The following is a 12,474-nucleotide window of genomic DNA, read 5'->3' as shown; positions in this document are numbered from 1 at the left end:
AGGGTGGGGGGGGGGAAGCCAACAAAACCAACAGAAGCTGAAGCGGAGTGAAGGATGGAAAGTCACATTAGCCCAACCCTTCTGGAGTGGGAAGCACAACCCCAGAGAACACGGAGGTGTTTGTGAATCACAAAGACTGGAGCTTTTTTGTTTTGCTCAGAAAAGTGCCTGCAAAGAGATTACACCACTGACCCTTCTGCTGCCCTAAAACAATTGCAGAATGGACTCTGAGCCACAGCACATCCATTTACAAGAAGAGTTCCAGCCCAGCCATGCACAGCACACTGGAGCAGAAACTCAGAGCAATTTCCCTTCTCACATGCAGGCATCACCATGAAATGCCCACAGCCAATTTTCTCGCTCAGCTGCATCCAGCTACGACAGGATCCCCATTAACACCCCACTGGAAGCTGAACTTGGGGCACAAAACCCTTTGCTTGCACTGTCCTACCCTACAGCCAACCAGCCATCCAGATGCCTGCACAGCTATTTCGGCTTGGATTATTTTGATGACCATTGTGAGCAGAACTGGCCAAAGAATTTCTTCGGCAGGATTCATGATAGCTAAGCTATATATCCCTTCCCAAGGCTCTCTCTAAATAACTGTATCATTTCACTAGCAGAAACTTACAGATGAAAAATAATAATAAAAACTTACTTATTAGTTAAAAGAAAAAATACAGATCCAAACAGACACCTAAAACCAGTTAAGTTTTAATAAGGGAACATGCATCAAGTCCAGGCATAGCATCCCATATACAGACAGTGCTGCATCTAATAAATCAATTCTCGACTTTCTCAGTCTATAATCTTCACTCCTTACAACCTCAGCCATAATTTCAAGAATTTCAGTTTCTACGCCATTTATTTTGACTACAAACCAACTGTCTCCTGTGCCTCTTGTGTTGCAAAACCTGAACTCCCAGTTGCTAAATTCACTCCTTACTGGATGACACTGGGCTTTCACATCCTTACTTTCCAATCACTTCTACAACCCCTAAGGTCACACAGCACACGTCCCCTCTCTCTTCTAATGATAGCCCTCCATCCTGCCCACCTATTGGCAGAGATGCCTACCAGACTCTTTGAAGCAGATCCCTGAGGAGGCCTAAGTCTTCTCTCCTGAAGACCAGCAAGTTTGTCCTTCACCCTTCCCTCTGCCCTCAGGATCCTGAACTCCACCATCTGGCAGATGCTGCAGCCAAGGCTTCCAGCAAGCTTTATATTTCCACATCATTCATGATTATGAAATCCAGAGTGCCTCTCCTCACCAGCTCCCCTTTCTCTTGAGCCAGGTGATTGTCACTGATGCTACCCAGGGACTTCAGGTAGCTGCAGTACCTCACAAGGCCCAGGCCCTGTGAATGTGAGGCTATTTCTAACACTTGGTACAGGGCCTGCTCATTCTTCCAATCAACCTACCACAAAGAGCCACTACCATATCATCCCTACCAGTCTTCCTGTTAATCTTAACCCACCACCAGGCAGAGCTTTCATGTGTTCACAAAAGACAACTCCTTCATTTTGTCTTGCCAGCCTGTCCTTCCAAAAGGGCCCTCACCCTTCCATCACAGGACTCCAGTCACTGGAAGCCTTTTTTATGTTGCCAGAATACAGAATCACAGAAGTGACTTTAACATCTCCAAGGACGGGGCATCCACAACGTGTCTGGGCAGCCTGTTCCAGGACCTCACCACCCTCTTAGTAAAGAACTCCCCCTAACATCCAACCTAAATCTTCCCTCTTTCAACTTAAAACTATTTCCCCTTGTCCTACTATTATCAGCCCTTTCATACAGTTTACACCCCTCCTGATTATAGGTTTCCTTCAGGTACTGAAAGGCTGCAATGAGGTCACCCCACAGCCTTCTTTTCTCCAGGCTGAACAAGCCCAGCTCCCTCAGCCTGTCCTCGTAGGGGAGGTGCTCCAGCCCCTTGACCATCCTCATGGCCCTCCTCTGGACCCTTTCCAACAGCTCACTGTCTTTCTTGTACTGAGGGCTCCATACCTGGACACAGTATTCCAGATGGGGCCTCACAAGAGCAGAGTAGAGAAGGATAATACACCAGCTTCCAGACTTCCTCTTCTCCCCCAACCTCTCCTCCTCATCCCAATGCACTGCTTTGGCCTCAGGGCAAAGAGTCTCACTCCTATCCTACCTATCCTACCATTTCATCTTTGTCTGCTTCCTTCCCTCAACACGCTTTCATCATAGTGTCCTCCAGCCCTTTGCTTCCATAAAAACCAGAGGAAAAACATCAATATAAAACAAAAATCAGTACCTAACCATTGCATTCATTGCCTTTTGTTTGGGAGATGGAAAAAGCAGTGCTTCGCAGCACCAGTGGAATTTTTATTGACTTTCAATCCTCTTGCTTTCCAAATTTAAACATGAACACCAAGGGAGAAAAAGAAAAACAATAAATAGCAGAGATATAACTGCTTTCTTACATGTTCCTTTGCTGCTGAGGAATTACCATTGCAGCAAGTGGTTTCACTAGTTTCTAGCAAGTTTTAGCCAATAAATTATAAAACACTGATTTAAGAAGGGGGAAGGAAGGAGAAACAAAAAAGGCAGTAATAAAATTTCTTAAGTAACTACAGTGTAGGTGGTGCATAAACAGGATACGTCATGACTCAGTGAAAAGTTCTTATTAGACAAATAAAAGGCAAAAAAGAAAAGAAAAAAAAAAAAAAAAGAACAAAAGCACAAAGGTGGAAGAAAATTCAGAGGTCCTTAGTTCACATTTTGTACTTAGCTACCTCAATGGATTTTGGGTGGTGAACTCACAAAAAGAAAAACAATGCGTATGAACCTTCTCTGGTTACCAGTAGATGGATTAGGATGGTCAAGATAATCACTTTGAATTGCTGCACGCATTATTCTGTGATGTGAGTCCATTCTCACATCAATGTAGCCCATAGGTTTAAAAAAAGCTCTGCTATTTAAGCATCGCATTGAATACACAGAGCAAGCGTGCATGAGGCTGCTGTAAGGAAAAGCAAATCTATACTGAGCACATCAGGAGCGGCATGATTTCTTTTTTCTTCAACTGGAGTTTGAAAACAGTTCTGAATGGGCTACAGGAGCTGTCTGATGCTAACAAGCCGCTTCTGGTGATCCCTGCGAGTAGAGAAAATTCTTCATTTTTGAAGACCTGATTTCTGGAAGAAAATAAGTCCCAACCCTCACCTTAACACTATGAGTAATATGGTGCTGAAGGAGAGCCATCATCATTTATCATGTCTTTACCAAGTCCTTTAATTTCCCCTCATAACATCATAATTCCACTTCCTTGGTCATTTTTCTCTTATTCCAGTTTATTTCAGGTAAACACTGAACAGGGACCGTGAATGAGACTCCAACTGGTACTACAGATTAACACAAATCCCTTGCATGACACTGGTCATCCAGAGTCTTCTTCAGACCAAACATCCTGATTCTCAATTGCTTCATCCTGTTACTACTCTGTCTTCATGATCATCTAAATCCTCCTGTAAAATATTCTCAGCTATCCATGATTGTTTCCTATCTTGTTGGTTCAGCAAATTTTACCTACACATACACCAAAAAGAAATTATGGAACATATATATGAATCAGCTTAATTTGGCATAATCTAACATATAAATATATATATATACAAAAAAACCCAAAAACTTGCTCTCAAACTGTGGTAGTCAGATCAAACAGATCTGAAGTTATGAGAGACATCTGCCGTCATCTTTTGAACATCTGAACCAACATAATATCTAAAGGCCACACGGCATCTGATGAACAAAATCCAACCTACCAAATACTGAACTTGAGATACCATTTCTTGTAATTCTGCAGAAGAACAGCAGAGCAGTAAACAGATCCATCAAGCTCTCAAAAATTCCAAGTCTTACAAGTCCCCAAAAAAGGTAAAATGATGATGATCCACTGATTTGATCCACTGAAAACACAATGTAACTACCAAAGGCCTAAAACATAACATTATGGTAAAGCTCTCAACTATTTCTCTAAAGGTCTTTCCACTCCACCTTCCCAAGCACAGTCACCCTCTCTACCTCATAGCTGCTCCTCATCTCCTCCCTCCTCTACTGTCCAGACCACATCCATCACCTCTCCTTCCAATAGAACTGGGATACATTGAGGTCATTCCCGTTTTTGCCCCACCTAGGAAACTCATTTACCTGTTATCAGTCCCATTAACATGGACTTTACCCAAGGCCATTCAGAGAGATAATACAAAGGTTGTTCCAAACCACTGACAGGAACAAACAGTAAACTCAGTCACCTTACTTCCCCTGTAAACAGACAGAGGAAACACAAATACATCAAAGTACTTCACCAAGTCATGGTAAGAAATTCCAATTAAGGTGAGAAGTCTTAAGTATGGATAAATAGGATAAGTTTCTATGTGAAACAAAGCCAGCTTAAGCTGTTCCTCCAGTTCAATCATTACTGCCTCTCACTGCAGGTTGCTAACCCTTTGGTTTTTGCTTCTACACTACCCGCAAGAGGGGCAAGAATTTCTCATGAATATTTCTTAACCTCTCTGACTGCCTAAGGAAGCGTTTGTGAAACTCCCTATCAACGCTCCTCTTCTAAAGGAAATGAAAGTTGTGACCTCAGAAATGTGCTTCACACCTCGGAAAAGCTGAGCATGGACTCCCCCCAATTTCAGGAGCATGTATTTGGTAGGAGAGCAGATGCACAGAAAAAGGACTCAGCACAGTGCTGTAGTGAGAACATACCTTTGAATTTAAGATAAAAAAGGGAGGAGATGGCTTTGCAAGCTTTAATATTCCCTTTTTCTTCCCCCTCCCCCCCCCAGGTTATATTCAGAAAACTCCTTCAAAAATCATGCTGCATCTAGCAAACATAACTTGAAGTAAAAGGCTTCAACTCTTCTCTTGGTTAAGTTATAGAATAAATTATTAGACTAGTCTAAAAATACAATCAGACTTTTCTCTTCAAGGAGCTCTTAAATTGATAATCCCACAATGAAACCTGGAAATAAATGTTTAATGTGACTGATTAACATTTTAGCTCACTTAGGAGCACTCAGTATTCCCTCACCTGAAAGGATTTAATTCCAGACTGCAGACATTTCCTAGAAATGCATCACAGTGCAAAAACAAGTTATGGTATTGACAGAGCACAGCGCTCCCTGGCCTGCCTAAGGTAAATGTGATTACACCACCGCATCAATCCCTTCCAGCCTTCCCATTTTTCACCACAGAAACCATTCAGCAACAACCTATTTTTGCCACTGCTGAATTTAAGAGAAAGATAAAGGCCCATTGTACACCCATGCCAATGGCCTTGATACTCCTGGTAGACATTTAACAAGCAAAGGGCGGCTCTGGAGGGTGCAGAACTACAGTGGCCATGGCAGAGTGGTCTTGGTACATAGCAAAGAGCATCCCCTTCCTATTCATCAGATGGATTTTCAGAGGGGACCCAGATCCATTTGTACCTCCAAGGGAATGCCTGGGAAGATGATAGAAGCCGTAACAGTGCAGTATTCACTGCAGCAAGGAAGCCACCAATGGTGCTCATGAGCCAATGAGCAGACACTTCTTACTGTAACACACCAGCTCGTTCCTCTACCAACCAAAAGGAGAGAAAAAACACCAAAAATAGCCTCCCACAACACATACCATGCTGCCATCCTCTCAGCTATTCCCATATGCGTTTTATCAGTCTTTAAAACAGCACCCAATGTTCAAAGCGTTACATGAAGACTTTGGTGAAGGTTCTAGGGAAGGGAAAACTCTTTTGTGCCAGATTTCCTCCAGCCAATCTTAGAACAGCACTTGGTACTCTTATACTACTCATTCATGGGGTCTCTGATCTCTAGCAGCAACTTCCTTTATGTTCAAGGGTCTCCACTGTCTCCCTGCTACCTTTTTCCTGTCATTCCCATAATAAAAGACACCCTTTTTGCTGGCAAAGAGAACAAAGAAGGAAAGCAAACAATGCTAAAACACCTCTTCGAGATGCATACACCTGGGCCTGCACATACCTGAAATGTTTTGCACAATCACCTCTTTTAGGCAATCCAACTCACTTGCCACTACCATGCCTATTTTTACCCTAGAGGACAGTATCTTTATACTTAGGAGATTTAACTAATAACATTAAAATGACAACTTACCAGTCTCTCATTATCTTCTGAGGTTCTCTGGTAATGAGCGGCTAAAGCAACATAATCCTGCGCCTGCTTGTTACATTCTAAACACTTAAGTCCTTGACGAATTAGTCTCAGTGGGTCCGGGTAAAGAGGCAAGGCTGGCTGTGTGTTAGCAGAAATTCCTACCCCGTTTCCTGAAGCAGCATTGGGTTTACGTGAAGGAGAGGATAAGTGCAAAGTCTGAGGAGTAGAAGATGCTGAAGAGCTCGCAGAAGGTGAAAACATTTGGTCTAAGGAAATTGGTTTCATCACCAGCTGAGAACACTGCATGATAAAGCCTTTGCTCTTGTGATCTCTTGCATGTTTAAGCAAGCTACACTTATTAAAAAAAAGTAGCATAGTTGAACACTGAGTGCACATAACTTCAATATGAACGCTTCGCCTACTATAATGTTGAGTCAGGCTTTTCTCTAAGGCAAATGAATCCCCACATTCCAGGCAACAGTACCCAGAGGCAGGTAAACTAATACTGGTGTCAGGTGGAGGGCTAAGGTTTGGAGTATATATTGGCACCGGATTGGCACTGTGTAGCACTTTGTTGAATGCCTCCACGATGATGGGAGCAGCTTTCTTTACTTGATGCACCAGCGGCACAGACATCTGCGTCACCTGAGGCTGATTTCGCCTCTGTGCAGATGTCTTTGCTGTAACAGAAGCAGCAACACTGTGGGGAACTAAATTGAGATTTGCCAAGTGCACAGCTTTGGGAAGGAGGCTGGAGGAGGTGGTCGCATTGGATGGCTGCACCACGATACCCTGCTGCTGGTGCTGCTTCTTGTTCAGCTGCTGCCCCGCAACACCAACTTTTATGGCACCACCACCGCAGTTTGGCAGCGGAGATAAAGACACAAGAGACGTGTTGTTTGCAGCAAGATCTGCTTTCAAGCCATCTGTGTAAGGGCTCACTATGTTTGTCAGCTGGATAGCTACAGCAGCCCCATTTTTGGTTGAATTCTTGCTTGCCTCACTTTCCATAACTACACTAGTGTCAGGGGAAGGGAAGGATTTGATAAATTCTTCAGCAGACGAAGTTTCCAGAGGTGATTCTTCCAAAGACTTGCCCAACTCATCACTTTCTGGCAAAATTCTAGTTACAGTTCTTTTAATTTCACCAGAGGATGTCTTGATAGTCTTGATCCTAACTTTGGGAATAGCTGGTGGAGAGCTGGCTGCCATGGAAGGAGAGCCCTTCCCACTGCTGTCACTGCACACACTTCGAGGACTCTCAGGCTGTTTGCTGGCCTTCCTCACTACCTCTAAGGGGCTCCGCGGACTCTTTGGTGACTTGGGCATTTTTGGACTTCCCTTCATCCCATCTTTAAAAGGACCGGGATCCTTTATAAGGTTTGGCTGATCGCCTTTGGGAATGCACGCAACCTTTTTGGCCTGAAGAGCTACCAACGCAGCCACGCAGGATGACAACTTTGAGTGAGTTGGCTTTAACCTCTGGCGAGGTGGTACTGATGAAGGCAAGTTCAGCTCAGGCACAGACCCTTTATCATCTCCTAAATTACTGTGAGGGAGCTCTCCAAACACCAAGCCTTCTGCAAGGAAGCTACTGGTATCTACCAAGTCCTTGCCTGACTCCACAAACCTCTCAGTTGCTTTGTCGTGCTCTCTCCTGCCCATTTCCAGCCTGCTCTCTGGCTGGAAGTGGATCTCCATCTTTTGTTCCTTTTTACAATATTGATCAAACATGCTTAATTCAGGCTCTGGTACCTTCCTGAAGTGATCCAATACTGAAGCTCCTGTTGGCATATACATTGAAGGAGGTGGAAAATATGGAGTTTGGGCATGTTTGGGTTTATCACCAATACTATTCTCTTTGAACGTATCCTCTGGCTCAGGGCTGGAAATTGGGCTAAACTGACTAAAAGTTGGCAAAGGCTCTGACTTGGACTGGTCCAGTTTTTCAGAGTAACTTCTTGAGCTATCACCATTAATAAAAGTCGACTCAAACTTCCCATAATTATGCACCAAAGCATGAGCCTCTGATGGCAGATCAGACCCACGAAACCCATTGTGTAGCAGTCCAGTCCCGAGGTGATTCCCCTCCTTTTCTGCCTCAAAGGACTCCTGGCGACTTGTGTTCTTCACAATAACACTCACAACAGGAGCATCAGAAGGGGGCAAGGAGTGGGATAAGGACACGTTCTCATCTATGCAGATTCCTGATGACTTCAGGTGATTCTCGTTCTCCTCCCCAGTTGATGGAATGGTCTCCTTGGCATCAAGGCTAGTAGGATCAGGGATGTCAAAAGCAGCCAAGAGGTCATCAAAGTCTGGGGTTTTCATGTCCCCCATGATGAAAGCTACAATTAAAAGCAAAATACTTTGTCAGGTATATTTCTCTCAAGGACAAACTTTGTAAGGTGCTGATGCAAGTAAGTCAATCATAAAAACCACAAGTACCCAAAACATTAACACATGCAGGGACATCTGCTGCAGACACTTCAGCTTCCATTTCAGCTGCTCCAAGACTGACTGTTTACACACAAAGATACCAGTTCTGTGGGGTCTAGCTTCCTTAGCACAAAGGTATTCAGGGCAAGAAAGCTCGCTAGGGATGGGGAAAATCACATTCTGTCTTCTGCAGGCCCACCAACAGCCGGTACCAATTCAAGCTGCAGCCATCAGGCTATTTTCACCCAATCAAGGGTCTCCCACTAGCTTTAGTTTTGAACTGCTGCCTTGTCCTCACCCTGAAGTTGCAGAGGCAGGTGACAAGTGACAGGAGCTGTTCAAATCCTGTCCTGCAACATAACTTGCCCTCTCCAGAGCTGTTCAAGGCGCTGCAAGCAAAGCAGTGGGAGACAGTAGCACCTCACCAACCCGTGTACATCAAGTCCATGCAGAGGAAATTCTTTCACCCTTATGGCTCTATTCTTTCACCCATACCTTACAGCTCCAAGAACAACTGTCATCATAAACTTCAACAGAAAAGATTCTGTAATGCATTACTGCATTTGGGGTTGTCTTAGGCTTTTTTTGTGGGGGGTGAGGGGAGAAGGGGCAGGGAAGGAAGGGAAAGCAACAGTGACTTCTGATTTCTCAAGAGATTGTTGTATGTGAAGAACTCAGTCCTCCTTTGAGGAAGAAAGCAGGAAGTAAACAGGGGACCCATAAGAAATAAGCCTGAAAGGTGAGATTACTTCCTACCCAGGGCAATTTAAGTAAAACAAGACTACAGCTCAAAGCACTGTAAACCAAGCAGGGGTTACATGAATAAGGAAGCAATCCTTAATTAGGTGATGATGCCACCGGGCAAAACTGCCCACAGACAGAGTAAAAGATTCTATCCAAATCATAACAAGAAATTACATTTGCAGACAGCTCTCATCACAAGTCTTCCAGAAGGGAGTGGAGCTTAAACACTGGCCACAGAGACCTGCGACAACAATAATCAAGCTCTGAGCAGATCCATGATGAAGACTGACAGCAAAGAATCACTTGAACATTACTGTAAGGAATGCTGAATTTGTATGCACACCTAACCAAAATATTGGTGCAATATATAGACTTCCTGAACATTTAATAAGTTATTATTTTAAGACATTTCATTTTAAAACCACGTTTGTATGAGCTGATGTATACAGGGAAGAAAAAAGCCAAGGAGCACCCACGGGCATAGCAACTCCTGCCACACTCACTTGATTTGTGCTGCATCAGCACCACCAAAGCCAGCAGCAAGTGTGGGAGATGGAGGGGTTGGGCAAGAACCCAAAAGAAGGGGAAGAGCTGGGAGCAGAGGTACAGGCAGAAAGCAGGGCCTGGAGAAAAGCAGCTGTTGATACCTTTCCAAAAGGCTGGAAGTCACTGATTTCAAACTTTTTTTTTCTTTTTTTTTTTAAATAAACTCAGTCACAAATAACATTTGTCAAACAGCACTTGGAAACCAAACAAAACGTAATTCTACCGGGCAGGCTGTGAGTGCTGGGAACAATTTCTAGAACAGGAGAAATCACTACAGCACAGAACACGAAGGCATGCTGGTCCTAGAGCATTAGCTCAACCATGCCTACAGACAAGCCTTGGAGGTGTTGCTTAGGTTAATCCACTCCAAAACACTCTACGGAGATTTACTTGGCTTAAGAGTGGCTCGCTGTGGTTTAGCTTAAACTTGTTCTCATTCTTAAATTAAACCACAAATATGAATGTCCATAGAGGGCTCTGCAGCAATTTACAAGTCACACCCTGCAGCAAGGTAGGGCAACTGTGCTTTCAGTTAAGTCCCTGAAACCCAGAAGATTATCCATGTGCTTCCAATCATCAGCAGTTGATAATGAGTTTAGAAACAGCACATGTTATTGCAGTTGGCAAAGAGAATGGATCTGAAACTTCCCTTTCCTTTGGGTGGGAATACGTGTGAGTTGGGCAAGAGCTGGGCATCGCTCAGCTGCTGAGATTTCTGGCACACACATCCCTATGTGAGGAAGACATTTCATTCTGTAACCAGGAACACCCAAGTTTCATATGCTGAAAAAACAAAATCAGCTTGCCAATGACTTTTGACCTTTCCCTTCTCACCCGCACATACCTAACCACATCTCTGGATGAATTAGTATGTTAAAACACAAGACAAAACAAATCTGACGTATCTGCAGCATTACAAAATAAGGTTTTCTTGGAAGAAACTGCATTTTCAGGCTTTGCATGGCATTTTTAAAGCCCATTAAGAGACTACTTTGTCTAAGACTTCTCTTAGATAGAGAACAGAAAAAGTACACTGAAGAAATTCTGCCCAAACCTTCCACAAACTGGCTTGCGTGGAAAGCAGGAAGTGAGGTCTCCTATCCTTACTCCATCCTTCCATTGCTAAAGACTTGCCTTAACAACAAAGCTCAGAAGCCAGCTTTCTCTCTCTATTCGCCTATAAAAGACATGGATGTGCTCCAAGACTCACAAGGCAACGAACGGGACAGATCACTAAAGCAAGCAGTGATGGGGGACTCACAGAAGAAAGTACATATATTTCATGGTGCAACCTCAAAACAGTACATTTCTTCAGGAGGCAGAGAACCTACAGGTCCTCACACCATCACAGAAACCTGCAAACTTGCTCTGGGTGTCATGGCAAAGCCCAATGCCTTCTGCTTCAGCCAAGCTTCAGAGAACAGTTTGGATTGGAGGGAGGACCTCAAAGATCACCTAGTCCTATCCACCCTGCTGTAGGGAGGGTTGCAAATCACTAGATCAAGCACCAGATCAGGATGCCCAACCAACCTGGCCTTGAGCACCTCAGAGGCTGAGGCATCTACAGCCTCTCAGGGCAGCCTGTGCCAAGGCCTCATTGCCCTCTCAGAGAAAAACTTCCCCTGGCATCTTATCTACATCTCCCCTCTATTCCCCCCTGTCCTAACACTACCTACTGTAAAAAGCTGATTTCTCTCCTGCTTATAATCTCCCTATATATACTGGCAGGCCGCACTGAGGTCTCCCTGCAGCCTTCTCTTCTCCAGGCTGAACACCCCCAGCTCCTCAGCCCGTCTCCATACAGAGGTGCTGCAGCCCTCGGAGCATCTCCGTGCCCTCCTCTGGCCCCGCTCCAGCAGCTCCACACCCTTCCTGTGCTGGGACCCCAGGTCTGGGCACAGTGAGGGCAGAGCAGAGGGGGCAGTGTCCTCCCTGCCCGCTGCCAGCCCTCTGTTGGTGCAGCACAGGATGCTGTTGGCTTTCCAGGCCCCAAATGGACACTGCTGCCTCATGTGCGGCTTTTCATCCAAAAGAATCACCAAGTCCTTCCCTGCAGTGCTGCTCTAAAGGAGCTCTCCCAGTCAGTACACAATATAAAAGCTTGACCGCTCCATAAGCCCAGAGTCCCACGTAGTACAGACCTTCTGCTCGCAGTGCTATTCCTGTGGGCTTTGGGAGATCTGCAGCAGCTCCTCTACAGACTTGACACCAGTGTGTAACATACTGCTCGAGGAGGAAGTTCAAGATTGCCACCTAATAGGAGAGCACGAAACTGCAATTACACCAAGGTTGGGCGCCTTAAGAAGAAAGAACGCAATAAATATTTATAGAGCTGCAAGAAAACAGTTAGGTGCAACGGAAGAGCCCTACTGAGGGCTCCCCGGGCCGAGGGAAGGCGGGGATGTCCTGGAGGGGTGTTGGGAGCGCTGGGGATGGAGCAGGCCGGACGCAGAGCGCCAGCTGGCAAAAGGGGAGCGTGGCCGGGCTCGGGCTGTCAGAAGGAGCGCGTCCAGCCGCGGGGCCTCCAGCCGGGCTCCCACCCGCGCAGCACAGCGCTCGCAGAGGCGCTTAACTTTTCTCAGCCCTGCGGAGGAACGC

General features: G+C 45.1%; 1 protein-coding gene across 3 annotated transcripts in view; it reads right to left on the bottom strand.

Annotated features, from left to right (window-relative positions):
* Nucleotides 1-12,474, bottom strand: part of ZNF592 (zinc finger protein 592) — a 31,922-nt gene that overhangs the window by 18,939 nt on the left and 509 nt on the right. For 2 of the 3 annotated variants that reach the window (XM_015872317.2, XM_015872319.2), the window contains exons 2-3: nucleotides 12,018-12,129; nucleotides 6,148-8,495 (exon numbers count right to left, since the gene is read on the bottom strand). In XM_015872317.2, the coding sequence (XP_015727803.1) occupies nucleotides 6,148-8,487 (2,340 nt within the window). In that variant the 5' untranslated portion in view covers nucleotides 8,488-8,495; nucleotides 12,018-12,129. The remainder of the gene's footprint in view (nucleotides 1-6,147; nucleotides 8,496-12,017; nucleotides 12,130-12,474) is intronic. The other variant, XM_015872318.2, reaches the window with a different exon arrangement.

Source organism: Coturnix japonica, chromosome 10 (assembly GCF_001577835.2).
Source record: "Coturnix japonica isolate 7356 chromosome 10, Coturnix japonica 2.1, whole genome shotgun sequence".
In the NCBI taxonomy this organism is placed as follows: domain Eukaryota; kingdom Metazoa; phylum Chordata; class Aves; order Galliformes; family Phasianidae; genus Coturnix; species Coturnix japonica.
The sequence above is the reverse complement of the archived record's forward strand: the minus strand, read 5'-3'. Positions and strand labels throughout refer to the sequence as shown.